This window comes from Epinephelus moara, chromosome 16 (genome assembly GCF_006386435.1).
Source record: "Epinephelus moara isolate mb chromosome 16, YSFRI_EMoa_1.0, whole genome shotgun sequence".
Lineage (NCBI taxonomy): Eukaryota > Metazoa > Chordata > Actinopteri > Perciformes > Serranidae > Epinephelus > Epinephelus moara.
In genome coordinates, this window is record NC_065521.1 from 22,243,443 (window position 1) to 22,264,820 (window position 21,378).

Here is a 21,378-nt window from a genome sequence, read left to right on the forward strand (position 1 = left end):
AATAAGAGGCAAGTAGATGTTTCTCCTACTTTTCCTGGAACTGCAGGAAACCAGGTTTGACTTGTGGTTTAGCATTCTCCAGAGAGGTTGTGGCCAGAGGGGAATTGGCTGGCAGGTTCGAGGGCATCGAGGCGGGCATCTGGGGGATGCTGCCGGTCAGCTGCTTCCAGGCCAGCAGGGAGGGAGGAGGAGAGCTGTAGCCACCGGAGGAGGTGAGTTGTGCTACATCAATAGAGGGATTGTTGGCCATGGAGACGGGGGCAGCAGGCTGCAGTGAGGCCCCCTCAGCTGAGTCCTTGCCCTCACCGAACTGAGGCTCCGACTTCACTTTCAAGGTGGCTCGGAGGTGGAAGCTGAAAACAAGATCGACGCTTATTTTTATGTTGATCAATAAAGCCAAAGGCTAAAATGAGGAAAGGGTATATTTTCTGATTATGAACCGGTGGGACACTCACTTAGCATGTTTTATGGCCCCATCCACCGTGCTGAAGAGAGCGCCACAGTCCTCTACCAGGCAGTGAAAGTGCACTTTCTGAAGGAAGTCACACTGAGCCTCACAGAAGTCATCTGTGTCAAACCTTAAAATAGACAGATCACGAAGGGTGTAAATTTACCGCTTTTTCAACAGGACAACTGTTTCAACTCGTCATCTGACAGTAAATGGTTTAAGTCCATCACACTGGGAGTCATTTAAAATTCCCACAAGATCAGGCTCTCTATGTTTCAGGGGGTTTCCAGTGATGCATGAGTTGTATTTACAGAAAAAGGCCTTCCATGTACAGTACTTATAAACACTCTGACTGTTTTCTCGCTATCAAAATGAATGCGTCTAACTACGTCAATAAATCCGCAGTGATGTATTGTACTTCCTGCATGTTTTATACCTGCGGAGGTATGTCCTCCAGATCTCAGTGGGTTTTTCTGGCAGGGGCCTCTTCAGCACTCTGTTCAGATACTGTGCTGCCTCCGAGGTGTTGCCGCCCTGGCCTGCCTCCAGCTCCGTTTTCAGGTTCATGGCGTTGAACAGGGCAGGGTTCACCTGTGACATCTACGAAACACAAAGCACATAAACAACCAGCTGCTGGGTTAGCCGAGCATACGTAAGCTGGGCACTTACATATGTTGGTGAGAGTGTGAGAGTTAGAACACACACACACACACGCACACACTTTTTGGCGAAGCAAAAAAGCGCAGCCAGATTTACAAACATCTAGGCTTTTGCTTGAGTGCAGGCCAAGCGTGTTTGCCAAGCGTCCTCTGGGAGCAACTGTTAACCCTTTTATGTGATGTGGTGGCTTGAATCAAACCCCCAAAAGCTGACATGACACGAAGAGCTGTTGGACAACAGGTCGTCAAGCTCCTCCACTGTCTGGGTTTAATGACTGCTTTGAGGAGAGCACCTCTGAAGTTAAGCTCTCTTGGGGAGAGGTTAAAAAAGAAGACGTGTGCAGAGGGGAAGCGAGGAGGGAGGAGGTCTTGACCAGTTGGCAAGGGTAAAAAAACAAAAAGGAGGCTGGTCTGTCATTACATCATCAATGTGATGGAAACCACCTGGCACATTTGTATCAATCAGACAAGATGTATGATTAAGACGATGTGCATTTTAATCTTCACCCCCCCCCCCCCCCCCCCCCCCCAAAAAAAAAAAAAAACACATCTGAATTTCCATACGCTAACATTTACACCTGGTAAAAAAATGAGGGCAGCGCCTTCCTGTTTTTTTTCTCCCTCCTCTGACTTTTTAATCAAATAATTTACAAACTCTATAAATAAATGTAGAGCGAGGCGGGGGAAGAAAAAGTATAAAGGAGGAGGAAAAAATGGACGGCGAGTTCAAAACAGCTCATCAAAAAACAAACATCTCTATATATCTGGCATGGCACCCAGCTACTGCTTCATTATATTAATTTGTGAGAGGTGCAGTGAAAATTACACTGTATGAAAAATGGCTGGAAAATTTAAATGATACAAACTCATCTTATTAGCGGTGAAACATTAAAAAACAAACAGGCCCCTCCGTGTCCCGCTAATTTGTCTTGGGATGAAAGGCGTTTGATGGATGGATCTTACCTTATTCATAAGCGAGGATAAAAGAGATGTATTCCCTGGTACAGGGTGTCCGTTTGATTCATTACTGGAACAAGGAAAATGAACAATGTTTAGTCAAGATTTGCATGAGAACAGTAAATATTACTATTTATCACACAAGGTGTGCCTGTATAATGAAGAAGAAAAATGCTGTCTTCTTAAGAAATAAGATCTACTGTGAGTTGGAGGGAAGATTGGAGTTGACGGTTTATACAAACATCCTTCTCGCGCAAAAATGGAGAAAGATGTTGAGGGTTTTATAATTGTATGCACATGTATATAAATGAGATATTTTTGATAAATAATTGCAAATATAACCCTGGCTGCCAAGACTGTAGAAATCATCCATCAATCACAGAAACCTTATTTCCTTGTTGATTTATTTTCGGAATATATTAGGTGAATTTACAACAAGAATCAACATTTTCCACATAGTATTAATCCTTTATGCACCATGCAGCTCTGTACCTGTGGTCTTTCTTGCTCAGGTCCAGGCTGTGCTCCTGCGTGGAGTCCTGGGAGGCCCCAGAGTTGGCGTCCATTGGCTCCTGCTTCACTTGAACCAGATTGAACTGGCTGGCTGGAGCCGGCCCATTCCCTGAGGATCAAGCCAGAGACGCAGATGAGAGAAGTGACAACAAAGTTATTGTTGGTCAGCATTATTATCCTATGACGAGATCTAATCTGACTTCTGTCCTGGCCCGAAAAGAATACTCCGAGTGATAATTATTGCGAAATTATGTCAGGCCGTCAAGCCTTTTAAATGGTGATTGAGAGGCGGGAGATATGAGGGAAAAAGACTCCTTTTTCTGCAGCACTTGTCACAACTCATTTGCCAGGCTGCCTCTTAACTGGTCATTAAGTGAGATGCTAATGCTGAGGGAAAGTGGCAGTCTCAGATTGGCCACCCCCCTCCCTTCCCACCTTCCCAGGCTCCTCGTTGGCCTGACAACGGACGGCAGCCAATGCCACTGAGCGTACCCACAAGGAACAGGGGTGCTATGTCGGTCAGATTGGAGCTGACAGCCAATCAGATTGGTTCAAATAGCATGACCTCTTGATCACATTCTCCTCCAAATAGGTATTCAGTGGATGCTGTGAGCGGGGACAGGAGCGCTGAAATGAAATAAATAAAGACCAGGGGACGACGTGGGGTAAAAATGCTGACAGGAAGGTGAATTCTGCCCCACCTCCCGATCCCCAAGGGATTGAAATATTAATTTGTCCTGGGGCTACACAGAGAAAGCTGGGCTCCTTGGTTGACAATAAGTGGTGTTTTAGTTTTAAAAAATATGTGAATGGGAGGGGTGACCCTGGCATTGCCTCTTAGACACTGAAAGACTGAGGAGCACCAGCGGCTCTGATTGGTTTGGTGAGGAATCTGTTGTTTAGGAATCAGGGCTGGTGCTGAGGGATAGTGACAGGCAAGGTCATGGGCAACCAAGTGTGTGCCCTTGGCCCTCAGCCTGGTGAGCCTCCTCTCCTTTTTCTTGCTCGGGAGAAAACAAGACCAGCCTACGTAAGGGGGAAACCGACCAGAGTTCCCCCCTGCTACAAGATGACCCAGAGACATATCAGGCCGAATAGGAGTGGAAAAGCCAGTCTTGGGCCTTGTCAGCTGAAAGCTCGGAGACGGGGAAGTGTCAGTGTCAGTTCAGTTTGACAATGGCTGAGGTCGGAGGGGCTGGAGGTGGAGTCTGGGCGGGGCTAAAGGAAAACAGCAGTCAAACAATTTTGCGTCTGGTTTGAGGTCACTGAACGCTTACCAAGTCTCTGTCCAGCGCTCCTTCCCTCCCCCCAACTTGATGAGAGTACGCCCAAAATTAACTAGCCAGACAGATCCTGCCTTGTCATTGACAATTAAATCAACTCTCAGACCAAATGAGAGCACATTATATCAAGAGCAGCCGCCCACTACATGATCCACACATGATCAGCAGGCAGATTAAAGCATTCCTTCACTATATAGGAGGATAAACTGACTTTTTAGGTGGATTACAACACAAAAGTCTCCTCTTCTGTTGTGCATCATGAAGTTATTTTCAAACCACTTCCCAAAGAGGGAGAACAAATGAGTTTGACTCAAAGCAGCTTCTTTCTGGAAATTATCCAGGAATAATGTATCACCATGTAATTACTCCGGATAAGATACAGAGCTTGTGAAAGATCATTTGTACTGTGTGTCTAATTAGTAAACCCTTCAGATGCTTGAATCTCTGCGAAAAACACTTAGGGGTAAATTAGAGCGGAACATTAATAAAAAAAAAATAAAAAAAAAAATACTGAGAAAATACTGAAAGCAGAAACAGGAAAAATGCAGTATTCACCGCAGTAGAGGCGAAGTTTCACAACCCTATGAAAAAATAAACACTGTGAAAAATAGCCACAAACACTGTGACTTTTCTCACACCTTTTTGACAGAGAAGCACAAACCACTTCCTCCTCATTTTAGCCCCAAATGTCCTGTTCACACATTTTATGAAGCAAATATGAGAAACAAAACCGACACTGCTCCTCCATCTCGTATCTGCACTAAACTTTTACCATAAAGAGTCTGATATAGGGGAGATTATTTCAAACCAGCTTCGTTATCAAGCACAGAGATCTGAGATGCAGCCTCTCAGTGAGACAACGTGAGGGGTGGTGAAGGCACCATCTGTGGAGGCCCCACCCTCAGTGGGGGCCTTCCCAGTGTTCAGACTACCTGCTGGAAGCCCAGAGGTGGAGCTCAGCCTGACAGCCTGGGCTCAGCTCGGCTCCCCGGAGCAGCTGCCCCATCTCTCTCCCAGGGCCTGTCCTGCTCCAGGAACACCACCAGGAATTGTAATCCTTCCCAGTCCCAACATCCGGAGATGCTCCCCCTTACAGCCCCATTTACAATCCTCACCCCACCTGCTCAGGCTCAGCACAGGAGGCCCCACTGCTACTGAATGCAAGATTGTGCTCTGCAGTGCATTATCAATTTAATGCTTTAACTTCATTTTCATTTTCAGAAGCTTTGTTCAGAGCAATATGATAAACATAGACAAGGCAATTACCTCCAAAATTTATGTGAATTGTGTTTATGCTAAATAGATATTGACATGTTTTTGTGGGAACAGAAGGTTTCTAGAAATTCAAAAAGTGTGTCTTTGCTGATGCATGCAAGTGTGTCTGAGTTCTTGTGTCAGTGAAAAAAAAAAGAAGCCTCTTTCTCAGCTCTGGTGCATTGAGTCATTTCTGCCTGAGCGATTTCTGTTTTTTTCTTTTATCAGTTTGCATAGAGGGTACGAAAAAAAAGAAAAAGAAAAAACCCAACATTTTTTTGTTCTTGCAATTTCTGAACTTAATTTCATTCCACCTCCATTTGCTTGGAACGGGCGCAGACATAGATAAGAGACCAATGATGAGGAAACATGTTCGACACAAGCCCCAGGAGCCCCCACTCTGAACATCATAAGAGACTTTTACAGGCTCTACTCTCCCCTGTCAGCGCATTTATCTCCAAATGGATTGTGGGTATCTAACAAACGATCAACACAATAACAAGCCCAGAGCAGAGGACTATGCCTCCGGTATGTCCCTTTAAGCCTGAAAGCGGCAGTTTTTCTGCCTTTCTCTCCACTGTGGGATAGTGATAGAAATGACCTCTGAGTGCACTCAGAGAGAAAAAAAGGATGTGGCTTTTAGTATACATGCAGTACATTCTGTTTGGACACTGACATAGCTCAAAAAGTTATTGTTTGTCATATATTTCAATACCTTTGTCTATAATTACAGTAACAAGCACAACTAACCTTTACAATTGACTACCATTTTATTCATGGGTTTACAATTTGCTGGTGTGTTGTAGTGGTTTAGTTATCTGATTACTGATGTCTTTAAAATTACTTGTTTTGTCTGATCAGCAGTCCAAAACAAAGATGTTAAATTTACAATCATATGAAGCAAGAGAAGCAGTGAATCTGCACATTTGAGAAGCTGAACGCAGCAAATATTTCTGCTTAATAAATGATCAAAACAACTTTTTGACACTCAAAATTGTTGGATATTTTGTTTCAGTATAAACAACTACTTTCCATTTTCTAGTATCCACATAAATTATGCACAATGATGACTATCAGTGAAGTGACTGACCTGCATCTGGGTTGTTGGAAGGCTTCAGGGCAGCAGCTGCCAGTCTGGCCATCATGGGTGATATCAGACCTTTGCTTGCTGAGATCTTCTCCATAATGGAGGAGGTGGCGAAGGACGTTGGGGTAGAGGCCATGGCTCCATCTGCACCCACTGTGGAGCAACCTTGGGTCAGTGAGTCGGTGGGCATAGAGTGGGCCCCAGAGGATGCGGCTGATATCAAGCTAGCGGCTGGCGGAGGGGGTTGGAGAGGCAGCCTGGGTATGAGGGGGAAGAATGGGTTGGAGGTGGCCAGGGCACTGTTGGAAAGAGCGAGGGCCACGGGCATGTTGCTGGGCAGGGCCTGAGACAGCAGGCTGGACATACGCTGGCCCGCGTTGGGCAGCGAGGATGTAGGTTTGAGGGTGTGGCCTGATGTAGAGGAGGAGGAGACAGCAGTGGTCGGCGTGGCCAACAGGTGCGATACAGTGGTGGACTGCTGGGTCGTAGGCGAGGCACTCAGGCTGGAGTTCTTGCTGCTGATGGCTGAGAAATCCATCAGGTCATCATTGCTCGATTCCTCTGGCTCATCCTTTGGTGCCAGGTAGGTGGTAGAGAGGCCCATGACGCCAGAGGAGCGGATGTGCCGGCGCTCGTGTTTGCGCTTGTGGGAGGTCATCTGGCTGGTGGAGGTAAAGGTGAAGCCACAGCCTGAGCGAATGCAGTGGAAGTGGTTGGTGGCTTTGCTGTACACACAGCCCTCGTACTTGCACTCCTCATACTTATAAAACTTCTTGAAGCCATCTTTGGCATAGGCATCATCCTTGATGTGGTAGCTCTTGTGCTTCTCAATGTCACACTTGTTCTTGAAGGTGAATGTGCATCCAGGGCGCCTACAGAAAAAAAGAACGGAAAACAAAAGGGAAAACATGATTCGCTATGATGCCCTGCTACAAAGCCTCCTCAGTACCTCAAGGGAGTGAGTGTTAGGGGGTCAACATGATTCAAATACTTTATAATGGAGGAATGATAACTGAGGCGGTTCAGTAACACAGCGGCAGCCCATTGACACGTTGCCACCTGCAACCTTTGCCAGAGGGATACATTCCAGGGAGGGAGTTTGATGAATCAACCAAGTGATTCTCTACGTCCATTGATAATAGTTGTGTGGTGCATTCTCTTCAAAACAACAGTTTGATGCTAATATATAAGTAGGTCACAATACAATTTGATAATAAAATGTATTTAATTATTAATAAATAAATGAAATTAAATTTAAAATGATCAAAAGAATAAGTATTTTTAATTCATTGATACTTAATGTAGGTTTGATAACTGTAAAAAAAAAAAAAAATCATCCACCACATTTGGCCAACAAAAGTCACCTGCAGTGGAAGTGTGTCGTCTTCTGCCCGTAGAATTGACACCCAACTGTGCCACAGTCCTCGGTGGCACGAAATCTCTGGAAGCCGTCGTTGATCAGCTGGGCATTCTTTTTATGGAAGTTTTCATGGGTCATAACATCTGAGGTGCTGGTGTACACCTTGCTGCAGCCCACCTGCAAAGCAAAGACAAAGCATGGTGATCGAGAGCAAGATCTGGGCCCACAGCAGACATGAAAGTTTCAGTCTGCAAGAATGGTTTATAAAAAAAAAAAAAAAGCCAACTACTAAAAGGCAGGGCTTTCAAAAGATCTAATATACTCTACAAGCTACAGAGAAAAGAGCTCAGTGTGGTTAAGAAAATGCTAGTGGCCTAGAAATGGGTGGAAGCAGGTTGTTTTCTCACGTTTACAATTTTATTTGTGGTGATGCGCATCACAGCAGCACTAGTTTCAAGTCAAACCCGTGAATAGGAAACAATCTTGTAAGTGTGACAATTGGGAAAAAAAAAGTTACTGAAAGAGGCAGTGGCCACTGCAGGTAGCTGAAACTACAGTACCTTCCTGGCAAAGCTGCCTTTTAGAAAATGAAATTCATATTTTGAGTGTGACGATGCACAAACTTACTGTAACTCTGAGAACAAATTTGAGAGTTGGAGGGGGCAGAGGAAAGCAGATGAGAGCAAGATGACTGTCTTGGTCTTTAGTTTAAAATGTTCTGGTACTCAGGAGCCCTCAGAGCCAACAGAGGGGGAAAAAACAGGTAATGTTTGAATTAAAAGCAGCAATTGTATATCATCCCTGGCACTTTTCACCCGCACAAACCGGGCAACTTCTCCATATTGAGTCAAACAATGAAAAAAATGCCACTCTGTTTTTTTCCCCCCTAAATCGCGAGAGCCGATGCCAACATCTGCAGGTTCTCAGGGACTGTTAAAACAAGGGCTGAAATGTCCTAATAACAATTACGCCGTTAGAGGGGTTTAAAAAAGAATATATCTCAAGCCATCCTCGGCTGCGCTGCTGCCCTGTCGGTGAGAAAGCTCTCGGCACAATGACACTTTGAAAATAAGCAGATGTAAAAAATTAAACAAATCCAGAAGGGGGAATAATCTTCAACTGGCTGCTTGGTACTAAAAGATGAAAAATGTGTAGTTTATATAAACACCTTACTGAATTTTATCCATGCCAATTAAGGAGCGAGAGAGCGAAGAGGTGGGGAGAGCACAAGCAGCCTCACGTGTATTCACCCTTTTTCAATTTTCTTTTATTTACTTTAGGACACGTTTTGCCAAACTGCTCTTTAAAAACACTTTGGTGTAAATGGAAATACTGTGGAACTGTAAATCCATTTTACAGATGTAGGTAAACTGTGTAATTCTGAAACATCCTGTAGTCATATATGTCTTATGAGTGGCCTTACTTCCTAGATCTGGGCATCGTCTAGCTATATATATAAATATTTTTTTCCTGCATTACATAGTTTCAAACTGTCCCGAAATGATGTCACTGCTGTAAAAAAGTTATTTTAAGTCTCTTACTGGATGCTAAATCAGGCTTTACGCTCTATATCGAATATGTGAGATCTGGTTTACTGACAACAATGTTTGTTGTGTGGCCCTGGAGTGTAAATTGAATGATGAATTATGCAACATTATATTTCACATTTTTAACAGCATAAGTGAGTTGTTGGTTATTTGTAGTGTATGTAATGCTTAAGCACACGTGGCCGTATTTGCAGATACATTTTCCGTGTTTGTGTGCATGCATGTGTACTGTACGCATTTGTGGGTTCTCTGTGGGTACGTGTGTAGGTGGAGGAGGAGGTGTGAGTCTGTGTAGTGTACCTGCATGCAGTGGTAATGGGTGCTTTTTCCATTGAGGTGGCAGCCATGGTAGTAGACACTGCAGTCGTCCAGAGGGCTGAAGCGCATGAAGCCATGCTGCAGAGAGTTGTCCCTCTTCTTGTGCATGTTGTAGTGCCTGATTACATCCTGCTTACTGGTAAACCTCTGCAAAAGGGGAGGGGAAAAAAATGTACCGCAACAGGTTGGTGTTTATTTAAACCAGTCACAGAATCAGCAACAAGTCACTTTATCTCTGTGGAAGCAGCAGCTGCAACATGCAGGAGCCAACTGGCAGATGGGGAGGGCTGTGCACATTGCAATGGAGAGGGCCAGGACGTCTTTAAAGGTGATGCGTTCTGTGGTTATTGATTTACTTTGCATATCTCAAAGTTGTGCCCTATCCAAATGCAGCACCAAAGGCTCGGGGACTTTCTGAGTGCAGGAGAAGCTTCCACATGGAACATGAAGTATGTTCCCCATACACCCACTGACTCTACAGTATTTCTTCCCTTCTACCAAAATGTATTTTTTTAATTAAGATGAATCAATTGACATGCAAGATCACAGTTGTGATGTTTCTGTCTCTGGAAAAATTATGTTCCATGCAGATGGTTTCTCAGACATGCACAGGGGAAAACAGAAGACAACAGAAACAAACAAACAAACAAGTGAACCAAAAAACGTTTTCCCTTTCAATTCGCTGAGATATGATTCCATTTTTAATTAAAGCACTAACACTCGCTTTTGGTGCAGGCTTCATCTGTAATGATGAGTGAATATGCTAAGAGACCCGCCTTCTAAAATTACAAAATAAATAATTAAATAAATAAAAAAAAAAAATCCCTCCCACACCCAGGAGTCAGGAAGGGAAACAGAAAAGTCACTCCACAGAGACCTGCAGCAACCAAATCTGCTGTAATTGGGCTTAAGCTGATGTTACAGAAGCGGTAACGGGAGAAGCGCAAATCAATGAGACAGTTCTGTCTTCAATCCATATTTATCTCCAGTTGAGGGAAAAACATCAGAAAGAACTATTCTAAAAAGCAACTAATTGCTGTACAAAGTAGGGTAATTGCTTTGTGTCATGTGTTCCACTCGCGCACAAGTAAAAAGCTAAGATCTCACACAGCTGTTCATTCCCTCGCTCTTGGCCTGTTTCCCACTGAATATTTCTGAGATGTTTAACTCCTGTAGGAGCGAAGACTTCATTAGGATTTTTAATCTAATTGATGAATGCTTTGGATTCATCGCTTTTTCAGCAATTTACCTGAAAAAATCCTGAGCTCAGTTCTGGGCTTTGGGCTTTCTGGTATCTAACGGTTAATGATGACCGGAAGATAAGTTGAACTGCGGTCAGGGTACATTCGATCCATCAAGCCGTCCAAAATAGGCCATGGAGAGAGCTGACTGGGAAAAAGATCTCATTTTCAGTTGAGTGGTGATGAAGGTTGGGAGCCACTTGCTACATTTATTTTAGGATTCCCACTAGTGTGGCAAGATGCACACTCTCCCTCATGTACAAGCCCATGAAAGGAGAATGTTAAGACTCAGCCAATAGCCCGCAGGCTGGCAGTGGGATAATATTCCAGGAGTGTGTGTCATGTAACATTTCATGAGTTATCGCTTCGAAAGGGGCTGCTCATCACTGCCTGCTTCTTTTTTTTTTCAGGGTATTGACATCCCAGAGAGCTGGCTTCCAAAGCATATCTGTGTTTCCACGCAACGCAAAAGCAACAGAGAAATGTGGACCTGACCGTGGAAATTGCCATGATAACCTGAACTAACAGTCTAAATAATGACATGAAATGATTTTCCTTTGTATTCCTCCAAGAATGTGTCCCATCAGACTGTGAAGTGGGATTCATGCAGAAAATGAAAGCTTAGATCTGTAATGCTTTTCACCACATAAACAATATTTATCGAGCGGTAATCTCTCTTGATCAGGAGCAGACAAAGGAGATTACAGCCGAAGATGGCTTAATTCAGAAAATTGTTAGGAAAGGAAGGAAAACACACACAACGCTCGCTGTGCATGGATTTTTGACATCTTTGACAAATCTTCCTGTGTTTGTCTAACTCTCTCAGGCCATATGCTACAGCAAACACAAGGCCTGTATTATGATCTGCTTTGTGTTTTTTGTCCTTCCTGTGCCATACATGACAACTCCTGGGACCAGGACGAGATTAATAACGTGAAAGGGGATTAAAGGCAGGCCCCCAGTCAATGGCAGATGTCTTTAGAAAAAAAAAAAAAAAAAAAGAACACATAGATGAAAAAAGAGACATATTTCAAGCATATTTACAATTAACCCTTGTGATAAAAGGCCAACTGTCAAAGACCAACTGTGCCTGGAAGACGCCTGCGAACTGAACAGATGTAAACACTCATAGCCTGTTTGGCAGACCAAAGGCCAACAAACTTTTCATCTGCGTAGACTTTGGCTGGGTGTGACCACTAATGAAAAGATGACACATTATCCTGTTTGTCTATCCTAGGATGGCCACATCCCCTTTGTCATGTCATTTAGAAAAAGAGAACGCTTAGCTTTGTTGCCTAACTTGGCCTTGTAGAAACAACGCAGCCTAAAGGGTAACTGCATTTTTTAAACCTCAACCCTCAACATTTTGACATGTCTAAATAACTTATGGGAATAAGAATTTTTGAACTGGATTGCTACAGAGATAGACCTTTTTGTTAAAGAGTAATACCCTTCTTGTTCAGCCAGAAACAACCTCAAAATCGATATCGCCAAACCCACCAGACTCCATTTAAATCAATGGTAATTTGAGTGTGTATACAGTCAGTATATATTCAAATCTAACTGGGTAAATTAAGAGTTTATAATACCAAACTAGAGTTGGTGATCACTGGAACAGTGCGGAAGATTAACCAAGATGGTTTTTATGAGTTTTATTTTGTTTCTATTGACTTTGAATGAAGTGTGTTTTACGATGATAAAATTACTGTTTATACGAAAGGAGTCTGGTGGGTTTGGCAATAGCGATTTATGGGCTGTTTCTCGTTAAACAAAAAGGATCTTACTCTTTCAGAAAAAGGTCTGTCTCTGTGGGGATCCTTTCCATAATGTTGTCAGACACTTAGAATAACAATCTGAGCAATCTCAATCAATACTGGACCAATTTTAAACATTATTTTTCCCTTTAGTCATTTAGAAAAGGTCTTAGTTGAAAAACACCAAAGTCACCCTCTAAGCGCTCACTTGTTTTAACCAGTGAGAGTAGCAAACAAAATTACCTTTGCCTAATTTCTCTCATTGTTTAGGTATCTGAACTGTGAGGCACCAAGGTTATTGTAAAGGGTGCAGCTTTGTGGAGACAATGTGTGTATGAGTGATGCTCAAAAAAGTTGTAAAGTACTCACGCTCACCTGGTAGTTACACTCAGGGTCCATGCAGTGGTAATGCTCTCTGTACTGGTAGGCACAGTGCACATGTCCACAGTGTTGACTTCCAGAGAACCTGAAAACCAAGTTGCAGGACACTTTTCAACAGCTGAACATTTTTAGAGTCTCACAGATCCATGAATAAAACCACATCAAGACTGGTTCAAAACCCAGGAGCCCATCAGAGATTATCGCACAGAGAACAGTCGCAGGGATGAAAAAAGGCTGAATGAAAAAGCAGCTCAGAAATATGTCAGTGTGACTCAAAAATAATCAAAAGCAAATCAAGACTGATTAGTGAAGAAATTATTTGAAATACCAGGAAGAGCACAAAAGAAAATCAGGTGAAGGAGTTTTCAAAGGCATTATGCTCGTCTCACCTTCAAAGTAACAGGCTCACACCTTCAAACTGACTTCTGCTTTCCACACTGCTGCAACAATTTACCCGTCTGTCACACCAATTTCAGCCAAATTAGCTCCATTTATTTCCAAAGCAGCCGTAAGAGACACTTATTACACTGAAACCCTCTCCCTCGACACGCATACACACTCCCACACAAGGATCAGGAACCCCATGACTACTTTATTTCTCAACGCTGTGAAAACCCTTGTCAAATCAATGCACAGTTCTTTCAGGTTAACCACAGTTTTACTCTGTGAGGAAAAGGGTCAGGTATCCTGAGATGTGGGAACAGCTCTGTCTACTTTTTACTCTCTAGTCTGGAGTCCAAAAAAACTGATTTTAGTCTGGCACTGGTTAAAAAAAAAAAAGGCTGCTGCTTGCTACAGTACAGCCACTTTTACGGTGGTGATTATAAGCCTGACGATGATGACTGTTAAAATCCTCCAATTACCAGTGAAAACACACAAATAAACATTTGCACTGCTGCTGCCAAGAGCTCCATCTGCTAGTGCAGAGGAGAGGGGGAAAAGGGGGCTAAGTAATATTTTTTCCATCTCTCTTTCTGTTTTTTCCTTGTTAGGATTATCCCAGAGCTGCATTTACAGATCACTTTGCTGAGTTCATTAAGCTAATTGAACGGCATATCCACTACTCTTTTTAAGTTGGCTGTGAGAGTGTGTGTGCTCTCGTGTGTGTGTCTGGAAAATGGTGATGGAGGTAGAGGGGGCTTTGGGAGGGTTTGATGGCTCTTTTAGAAAAGACAAAACCAGAAGTGGAACTACGTGTGTGCACACATTAAAGCCAGCATATGTGCCAACCATTAGTGTTTTCTATACTCTTCTTTCACATACGTACACACACGCACACACACATTTACTCTTATGAACACACAAAGCCCCCCCACCCCCCTGAGACTATGGCCCACCCTTCTGCTCATTGCCCAGCTGTATCACTTTGCCTCTGGACAATTCCCACTTGCCGCGTCAGGGGGCCTAATGGGCCGCTGCTATTCAGCAGCAGATTAAATATTAATATCGCCACGATACAGAGATTGCAGCGCATCTCCAGTTACAATAGAGATACACAGATCAAAGTGCCGAGGCAATAGTGGGTGCATGAAAGCATTTAAAGAGTGAAAACTGCAACTAAACACTACCAGGGAAGCTCTTTAAAACATCAAACTGTAGTGTGCTGAGGAGATGAAGAACTTTTTTTTTCTTCTTTTCACAAGGATTGGGTACGAACACGTTTACAAAGCTGGTTTTTACTATTAGTGTGCACTCATTAGCCCGTGCTCCAAAGAGGACCCTCCCCCGCTTCTACCTCCCCTCTCGGTGCTACATTTGCCCTTTTTATGAGCCCTCCTTTTCCATTTTTTTCCTCCCTCCTCTCCTTTCCTTTCTCTTTTTTTCCCAACCCCAACACGGAAATTGAAACTGTATCTGGGCTTATCTGCAGCCTCCCCGTGCATCAACTGCCGAGATGTTTAGACAAATTTTATGCATTATGCAGCGCAAATATCAAAACAGTTCTTGGCAGTGCCAGCAGAAGCCTCATTAAAAATTCCTTAATTAAATCTTCTTGCAAAATGTAATCAGTCCAAGGAAGGGGTTTTGTGTGTGTGTGTATGTGTTTGCAGAAGAGGACGTGTGTGTATGTGTGTGTGTCTGTCAGTGCCAAGGCTTTGATTTGTGCCCTTCATGTTATGGCTTGGAGAAGTAATCATTAACGCCAAAGCCACTTTGGCTTTTCAAATGCTGTTTTTCTTTCTTTTTAAACGGAATAAACAAACAAATGATAATCACCTTTCTACTGTCGGCTCAAAATGAATCCAGAATAGGGGGACATTGTTCTGTGTCCATTGAAACGCATGATACCTCCCCTCCCCTGATGTTTGTGTCTCCGTCGGTGTGAACGACTGACTTTTTAGATCAGTCACTTCCTCGTGTCTTCAAAGACAAATGGCAGAAGTCAAGAAAAACCCGGCCTAAGCTTGTATCCTCTCTTAGTCAGTCACAGCTAACAGAGTTGCTCAGAATTATGTTCTCTGCAATGTTTTAGTGCTATACACACCGTGAGCATTTACTCAACCAGTTACAGTAAGCTACCATCAAACCATTTCACTTTCATTACCCCTCATCCTTCTACTTCCTCTCAGCACATAAATTGGAGTCTTTTCTTAATCAATTTACTGCGCACAGAACATTCTCATACCAGTCTAGGATCGAGTTACATCACTGAATAAAACACCATCAGTGGATAAAAAAAAAGGTTCATCTCTGTTTTGGGTATATTTTTTCATTGGTGTGGCACATTGAGGGATTTGCATACCTGGCAATATATTTCTGGTAGAGGTTGATGTCGTCGCTGGCGGGTTTATCTGGTGGCAGGCCATTCCTAATGCAACAGCAAACACAAAAGAGACAGGATTAATGGTGAGGTTGGGCTGCCTGTTGTTAATAAAAACAAACTGACACAATATTTACTTACAAGCCGCTCCCAAACTTTGGACTATCAATATACATTTTCTTATGGCATAACAGCGTTTTCATGTGCCGAATGAATCAGGGATGGAAGGCGCACACTTTGATGCATGGTCTCCCAACCAATGAAAGGCAAAATGCAGGAGCAAGGGGACATTAATCTTTTATGGGGGTATTTTGGTGAGTGCTCATATGCAAAACTGGATAATGGGGATGTGGAAGAAAAGCTCTGAAAAGGTCTTTTCTGATAATCTCTAAGGGCCTTAGCTCTAATGCTGATGTCAAGTTGTCTCCAATCAGTCTGGACTCGGTTCAAATAAAGACGTAAGACAACACTGCAGCTTCAAATGCAAGTGGATCAAGCCGATCGACCGACTTGATCAGTTTCAGCTCAATCAAATTCAATTCAAAACAGGAATTAATCACATTTCAGAGGCGTGCTGAGGAATGCTGTGTGCTTTTTGTCACCTGTGATCCCCTTCATAAAGCTGGTAACAGTGACAGTCATAATACAGTATTGGTTCTGCTTGCTCCCCTCAGAAATGGCATTTAGCTCCATGTGAGCAGCTCCACACGGGGGATGACCTGAGGTTAATCTGGCCCAGAGGGGAGGATGCGCTGCCAGACATTCTCACCAGCACCCCCTCTCCTCCTGTATACAAGCACCAGACTGGGTCAGTTAGCCAAGCTTGCAGCTCCACTGAGCCCCAACCTGACAAAGGCCAAAGCCTGAGGGAGAGGTGCCTGAGGGCTCTTGAACAGTGTCTTTGATAGGTCTTGACTAACTAGAGACAAGGTCAAAACCAATCAAACAGACTCTGAGAGCTGTTTCCTACTGGTAGTGCACACGACTGTAGGCTAGCTCCCCAAACCCCTCGTTTGCTTCCTTTAAAGTGCACTCGTCAGGCAGTGTAGAGTCGGCCCCTGTGACTCGCCGGGAGGTTAGTCATGGCTCCAAAGTAATTAAAGGGAGAGTTGTTACACCCTAGCCAAACGAAAGAAGTCAGTCACTTTGCGATGACTGTGCTAAATCAGTCTCCACGGAGTGCTACAGCGAGTAAACACTTCATGTGCCTTCGCAACTCATCATGTCGTGGATCTATTGGGCGCTATGCGCTATTTCACACTGCATTCCTGTTGGCTGCTGTGGAGGTAGCAATTACCTTTGCGTTAGGCTAACTGACTCACAGTAGCAGTTAAGTGTATGTGAGCTTCACATTAGCTCTGAGGTGTTCCACTGGAACTTGGGATCTTTTCAATCCACCAATAAACTTTAAATTGGAATTTTAATGGACAGGTTATGTGATTTATTAGCTGATTTTAAGATGTATGCATTATTTTAGGTGTAGATAAGTCATGCAGTATGTCACATAATATTTTTGTCAATAAACACACATTTCACAATTACCAGTAAGAGAGAGAATGAGAGGCAATAACATACATGCTGTCATCTCTTGTCCCCTAAGTTCTGTATATTTGTATTTTAACTCTGCCAAGTTTTTGCACCATTTGTCTGTCTATCTGTTTGTCATTGTTAGCTAAATATCTAAAAATCTACTGATCTACTACATTTAGTAAGAAACTGGGTCATGGAAAAAGGAGCAAGTCAATAGTTTGTGGTGCAAATAGCGCCACCATGTCACAATTTGTAGCGCTACACTTTTTTACTCAATCCTGCTCCGGTAAAATGTATAAAATCTTTTTTATAGGCCACACTCATTTTCGGTTACACAGATTTTCCACCATTTTGAAATATTTTGCACAACACTTATTTGACCACTTCACCTGCAAATAAAATGCAATCTGAACCAAACGGATGGACACTGAACTGCCAAAATACAGCCACATGATAAATCAAGTTCTCTTTTTGACAAAACTCTAATATTCCTAATAATAGGATTAAAGTTTTCTGAAAAAAATCTGCATTATCTTTTTGTGTTGCTTTTTCATGCATTTTTAATAACTAGTCAAAAGCATTGTGTAGCGCTGGTAGCAGTATGTGCTCTCTGAGTGCTTTCTAGTTTCACACGATAACGTTTGAGTTGACTTACTTAACGGAGGACACGGTTCCTGTGGTGATGGAGTCAGTCTTGGAAAAGCTGGACTTCAGGTAGTCAGAGGCGTTGAAGCTTATGTGTCCTGTCTGGTCCATTGTGAGCCCTGGAGCAATGCTGGCCCCAGCTGCACCCACGGTGGGGACACCAGGAGCTCCCGGGTTCCCTGGTGCTGTTGCAAGGACATTGGGCATCAGTGAGGCCTCAGGATTTCCTGGCATTAGCTTCTGAATCGCTCTGATGTCATACTTTGATGGGCGGCCCACTTTGCAAGTCTTAAAGGCAATGGCGCCGCCCATGTCGGGGTTGCCCTCACCAGGCTTGAAGAGGTGTAGAAACTTGACGTTCTCCAGGTCGTACTTGGAGGGTCGCTTGTAAGCGTTACCGTTCTGCTGCTGTAGACTCTCACCCATCTTCAACTTCTGAATAAAGAAGTCATACTTGGAGGCTCGGGACGCCATGTTCTGGATGTGAGAGGGATTTGGTGGCTGAGAAGTGCCCAGCTGAGGTCCTCCTGGCTGTTTGTGGTCCAGGCTTGGGGGGTAGATTTGTGCCTCGGCCCCTGGGAGGCACCCAGAGGTCTGGAGCATGGTAGCGCTCTTGTCTTGGGCCAGTTTTGGGTTGAGGTCGTCTGGTTTGGGTGGGGAAGCATGCATGGGCCAAGGGAGGGTCTCACCGGCTTTTAGCTTACGAATGTACTCTTCGTACTTGGAGAAGCGGGCGCGCCGTGAGGCCTCCTCACTGCTGAGGGATGAGGGGTCTGAGGTAGCGGCTTTGAGCTTCTCAAAGCTGATCTTCTTGGTCAGCTCATCCCTTACCTGCTGGTCATCATAACCGAACATTCCCAAAAATTCATTCATGGTGTTGGCTGCATAGTCTCGCAGGGCAGATGCTTCTCCTGCAAAGAGAAAAAGTAGAGTAGTGAGCCTCTACGTATGAGGTATAATTCTCCCAACTGCTTTCAGATTTTTTTTCTTTTAAAGCTGCAACCAGCATCATTGAAAAAGTATTGAGTTTAAAACCTCTGCCGGTGCTGTCTGATGCTGTCTGGCAAACCCAAATCAAGCCATTGCTCAACATGGGCTAATAAGTGACCAAATTCACGCCAGTCAATCAGTCCACCAAATGGTTCTGTCTCGCTTCATATTGACTGACGCTTGCTCAACAAGTGATAAACTGTTGCTGTGCTCTAAGGAGGATAGTTTGTATTTGACAATTTATTTTTTTGTTTGGCACCAAGTATGTAATTTACAAATGATTCTGGGACTAGCTTTGTGTGACATGTGAAAAATACATTTTATCAGCCCAATCATTTAAACAACCCTCTCTCATATTTTGTCCAAGTTGTGATGATGAAAGGCTGCTAACCTGAGTAGAACAACATCTACTACATTGTACTGGTTTTTTTCTCATCAATAAATGTTTAGAATTGATGTGAAATTTGACAACAGGAAAAGTGATTCTGCACTGCACGCTACAGCAGCACCTGTACATCTCTGTGTGTTTATGTGTCTACAGACAAGCAGTCTGAGGCGATGCTCTTCCTGTTTTGGTTGCACTATAAGTCAGTCCTGCAGAATTTGCGGGTGACTGTACCAAAGGACACACTGAATAAACAAAACTCTTCTGGCTTTCTATGCTCATTTTGTAACACTATTGAAATTTGTTAGAGTATTACTTTTGAGGCTGATATTTAGAATAAATATTCTACATGTAAGAGCAAGAAATCTTAGTAACCACATTAAGAGATCAAATTTGAGGCCAAAGAATTTAAGGGAAGCTTTGTAAAAAATATAATCCATTTTTACAGCTTTTTAGAAATGAAGTAAGACTATCAGAGCACTTCCCCACCGATTTTTTACATGATACTGATGCTGAACTGTTTGAAAATGACATAATTATAACTACTATCTGCCAAGAAATTCTGGCATGTTAAGTGCAATTCATGATTCATAATCCCCCATGAAGCTTGATGTAAGCTATTTGAAAATAACATGACTATTGTGTCACCTTCAAGAGTGAAAAGAATGAATCCTTTCCCCCTTTTTACACATTTGTGAACTGAAACATCACTTTCATTTTAAGAGTCCATTAAATTGGACAACTTCCCCAAGGACATAAGCGAAATATAGTCAATGTATAGTTTAATTGCATTATGTGGAGATTAATTCTGGCCCATTAACTTTCATCCAGGTTAGTGCAAGGGGTCAGAGTGGGGAAAAAGGGAAAAAATGATTTTGCTTGAAAGCAGTGTGGGGACAAAGTTCTGCATAGAAAAGGAAGAGCACAGGGAGGACTCATGAGGCAGTTGTGTTTGCTGATCCAACTAAATTCCATAAATCTCCTGTATGCCAGTTTGCATGTCACGCAGGATACCAGAACGCATACATAGCTACTAGTGTACAAGATGATAATTTCACCCGGGTCATGTAAAAGCTTTGGCCTTCTTAACACATTCATGTCTCAGTCACGTGTACTGGGGGGTCAAAAGCCTTTTTTTAAAAAATGTTTTATTGCTGTTTATCATCACTATCAACACATGAGCTGGTGAGAAGTAACACCACCTACCACCCAGGGTAATTAATACACAAATATTTCTGCTCTTGTCTCGGATTTCTCAGTTATTGCTAAATCAGTCTCTGTGCCCTGCTTTTCACATCTCCTGCGCAGCATGTAAAATAATCCCCAAATTTCCATTCACTGCGTTGGGGTTGCTCCACTGCGCGGCGGTTCAGTATGAAAGAGTATCTGGTGGATCGAAAGGGCATGAAAAATTTAACAGAAATGGATCAGGTATTTGAGAGGAAATACCTTCATGTTCGCCACAGATCTTTCTAACATATCTACCTTGTTTTCACATGTACTGAAACCACAGAGCTAAACACTGTATATACAAGTCCCTACTGCAGGATACAGTGCAACTTACCTCATCATATACTCAAGTTTTTCTTGAGCTGTTCAACTGTGGCCTGACTGAATCATACACGGCATAAAAACTGCAAAGACATTTGAACATGTCTATTTAAAATGTAATTTGGCTGAACATTCTTCTCATTTGATTTAGGTGCTGATGGCCTCGGTGATTGGTTGGATTTTAGTGCTACTGTATTTGTAAGTGCATCTCAGGTCACAGTATATCATATAGCTCTAAAGTTAGGGCTGACCCGCCCATGCTCATATGAGTCAGAAAATGGAAGTACACTTTACTGACTGAGGGATGGGTTCAAAAACATATTTAAATAAAAATAAATCTAAATCATTTTGATCACTAATATAAAAAAATCAGGTTAATTTTGTCTTGACTGGGAATAGATTCATGCCCGCTGACTTTTGCTTTGTAGAAAGTATCAAATTAAATAAAACATCAATCATTTTTGTGGCAGAGTAAATCACTAATTTTCGCAGAGAGACTAGTGGTTTCTGTCATGGGAGCACTGACATCTCTTTTTTTCATATTATATTTGCTTATGGTATTATCATCTCTCCTTCTCCCTAAAAAATTAGTCGAGTCTCTTTATTCATCAGCGGAGCTGTGTGGCGTGCTATCAATGAAAGGCAAATGATTGGACTTGAAAGGATTATGGCTGGGACTGACAGGAGATAACCTTTCTAAAACACCATGTAAAT

The 21,378-nt window shown here is 43.0% G+C and overlaps 1 protein-coding gene across 3 annotated transcripts in view; it reads right to left on the reverse strand.

The window, feature by feature from the left end:
- The window catches only part of casz1 (castor zinc finger 1), a 77,109-nt gene that overhangs the window by 9,116 nt on the left and 46,615 nt on the right, over positions 1-21,378 (reverse strand). For 2 of the 3 annotated variants that reach the window (XM_050063919.1, XM_050063918.1), the window contains exons 3-14: positions 17,749-18,649; positions 15,546-15,611; positions 15,020-15,163; positions 12,791-12,887; positions 9,409-9,573; positions 7,566-7,738; positions 6,205-7,073; positions 2,557-2,686; positions 2,071-2,134; positions 885-1,048; positions 456-578; positions 30-353 (exon numbers count right to left, since the gene is read on the reverse strand). In XM_050063919.1, coding sequence (XP_049919876.1) covers positions 30-353; positions 456-578; positions 885-1,048; positions 2,071-2,134; positions 2,557-2,686; positions 6,205-7,073; positions 7,566-7,738; positions 9,409-9,573; positions 12,791-12,887; positions 15,020-15,163; positions 15,546-15,611; positions 17,749-18,649 — 3,220 coding nt within the window. The remainder of the gene's footprint in view (positions 1-29; positions 354-455; positions 579-884; positions 1,049-2,070; positions 2,135-2,556; positions 2,687-6,204; positions 7,074-7,565; positions 7,739-9,408; positions 9,574-12,790; positions 12,888-15,019; positions 15,164-15,545; positions 15,612-17,748; positions 18,650-21,378) is intronic. The other variant, XM_050063920.1, reaches the window with a different exon arrangement.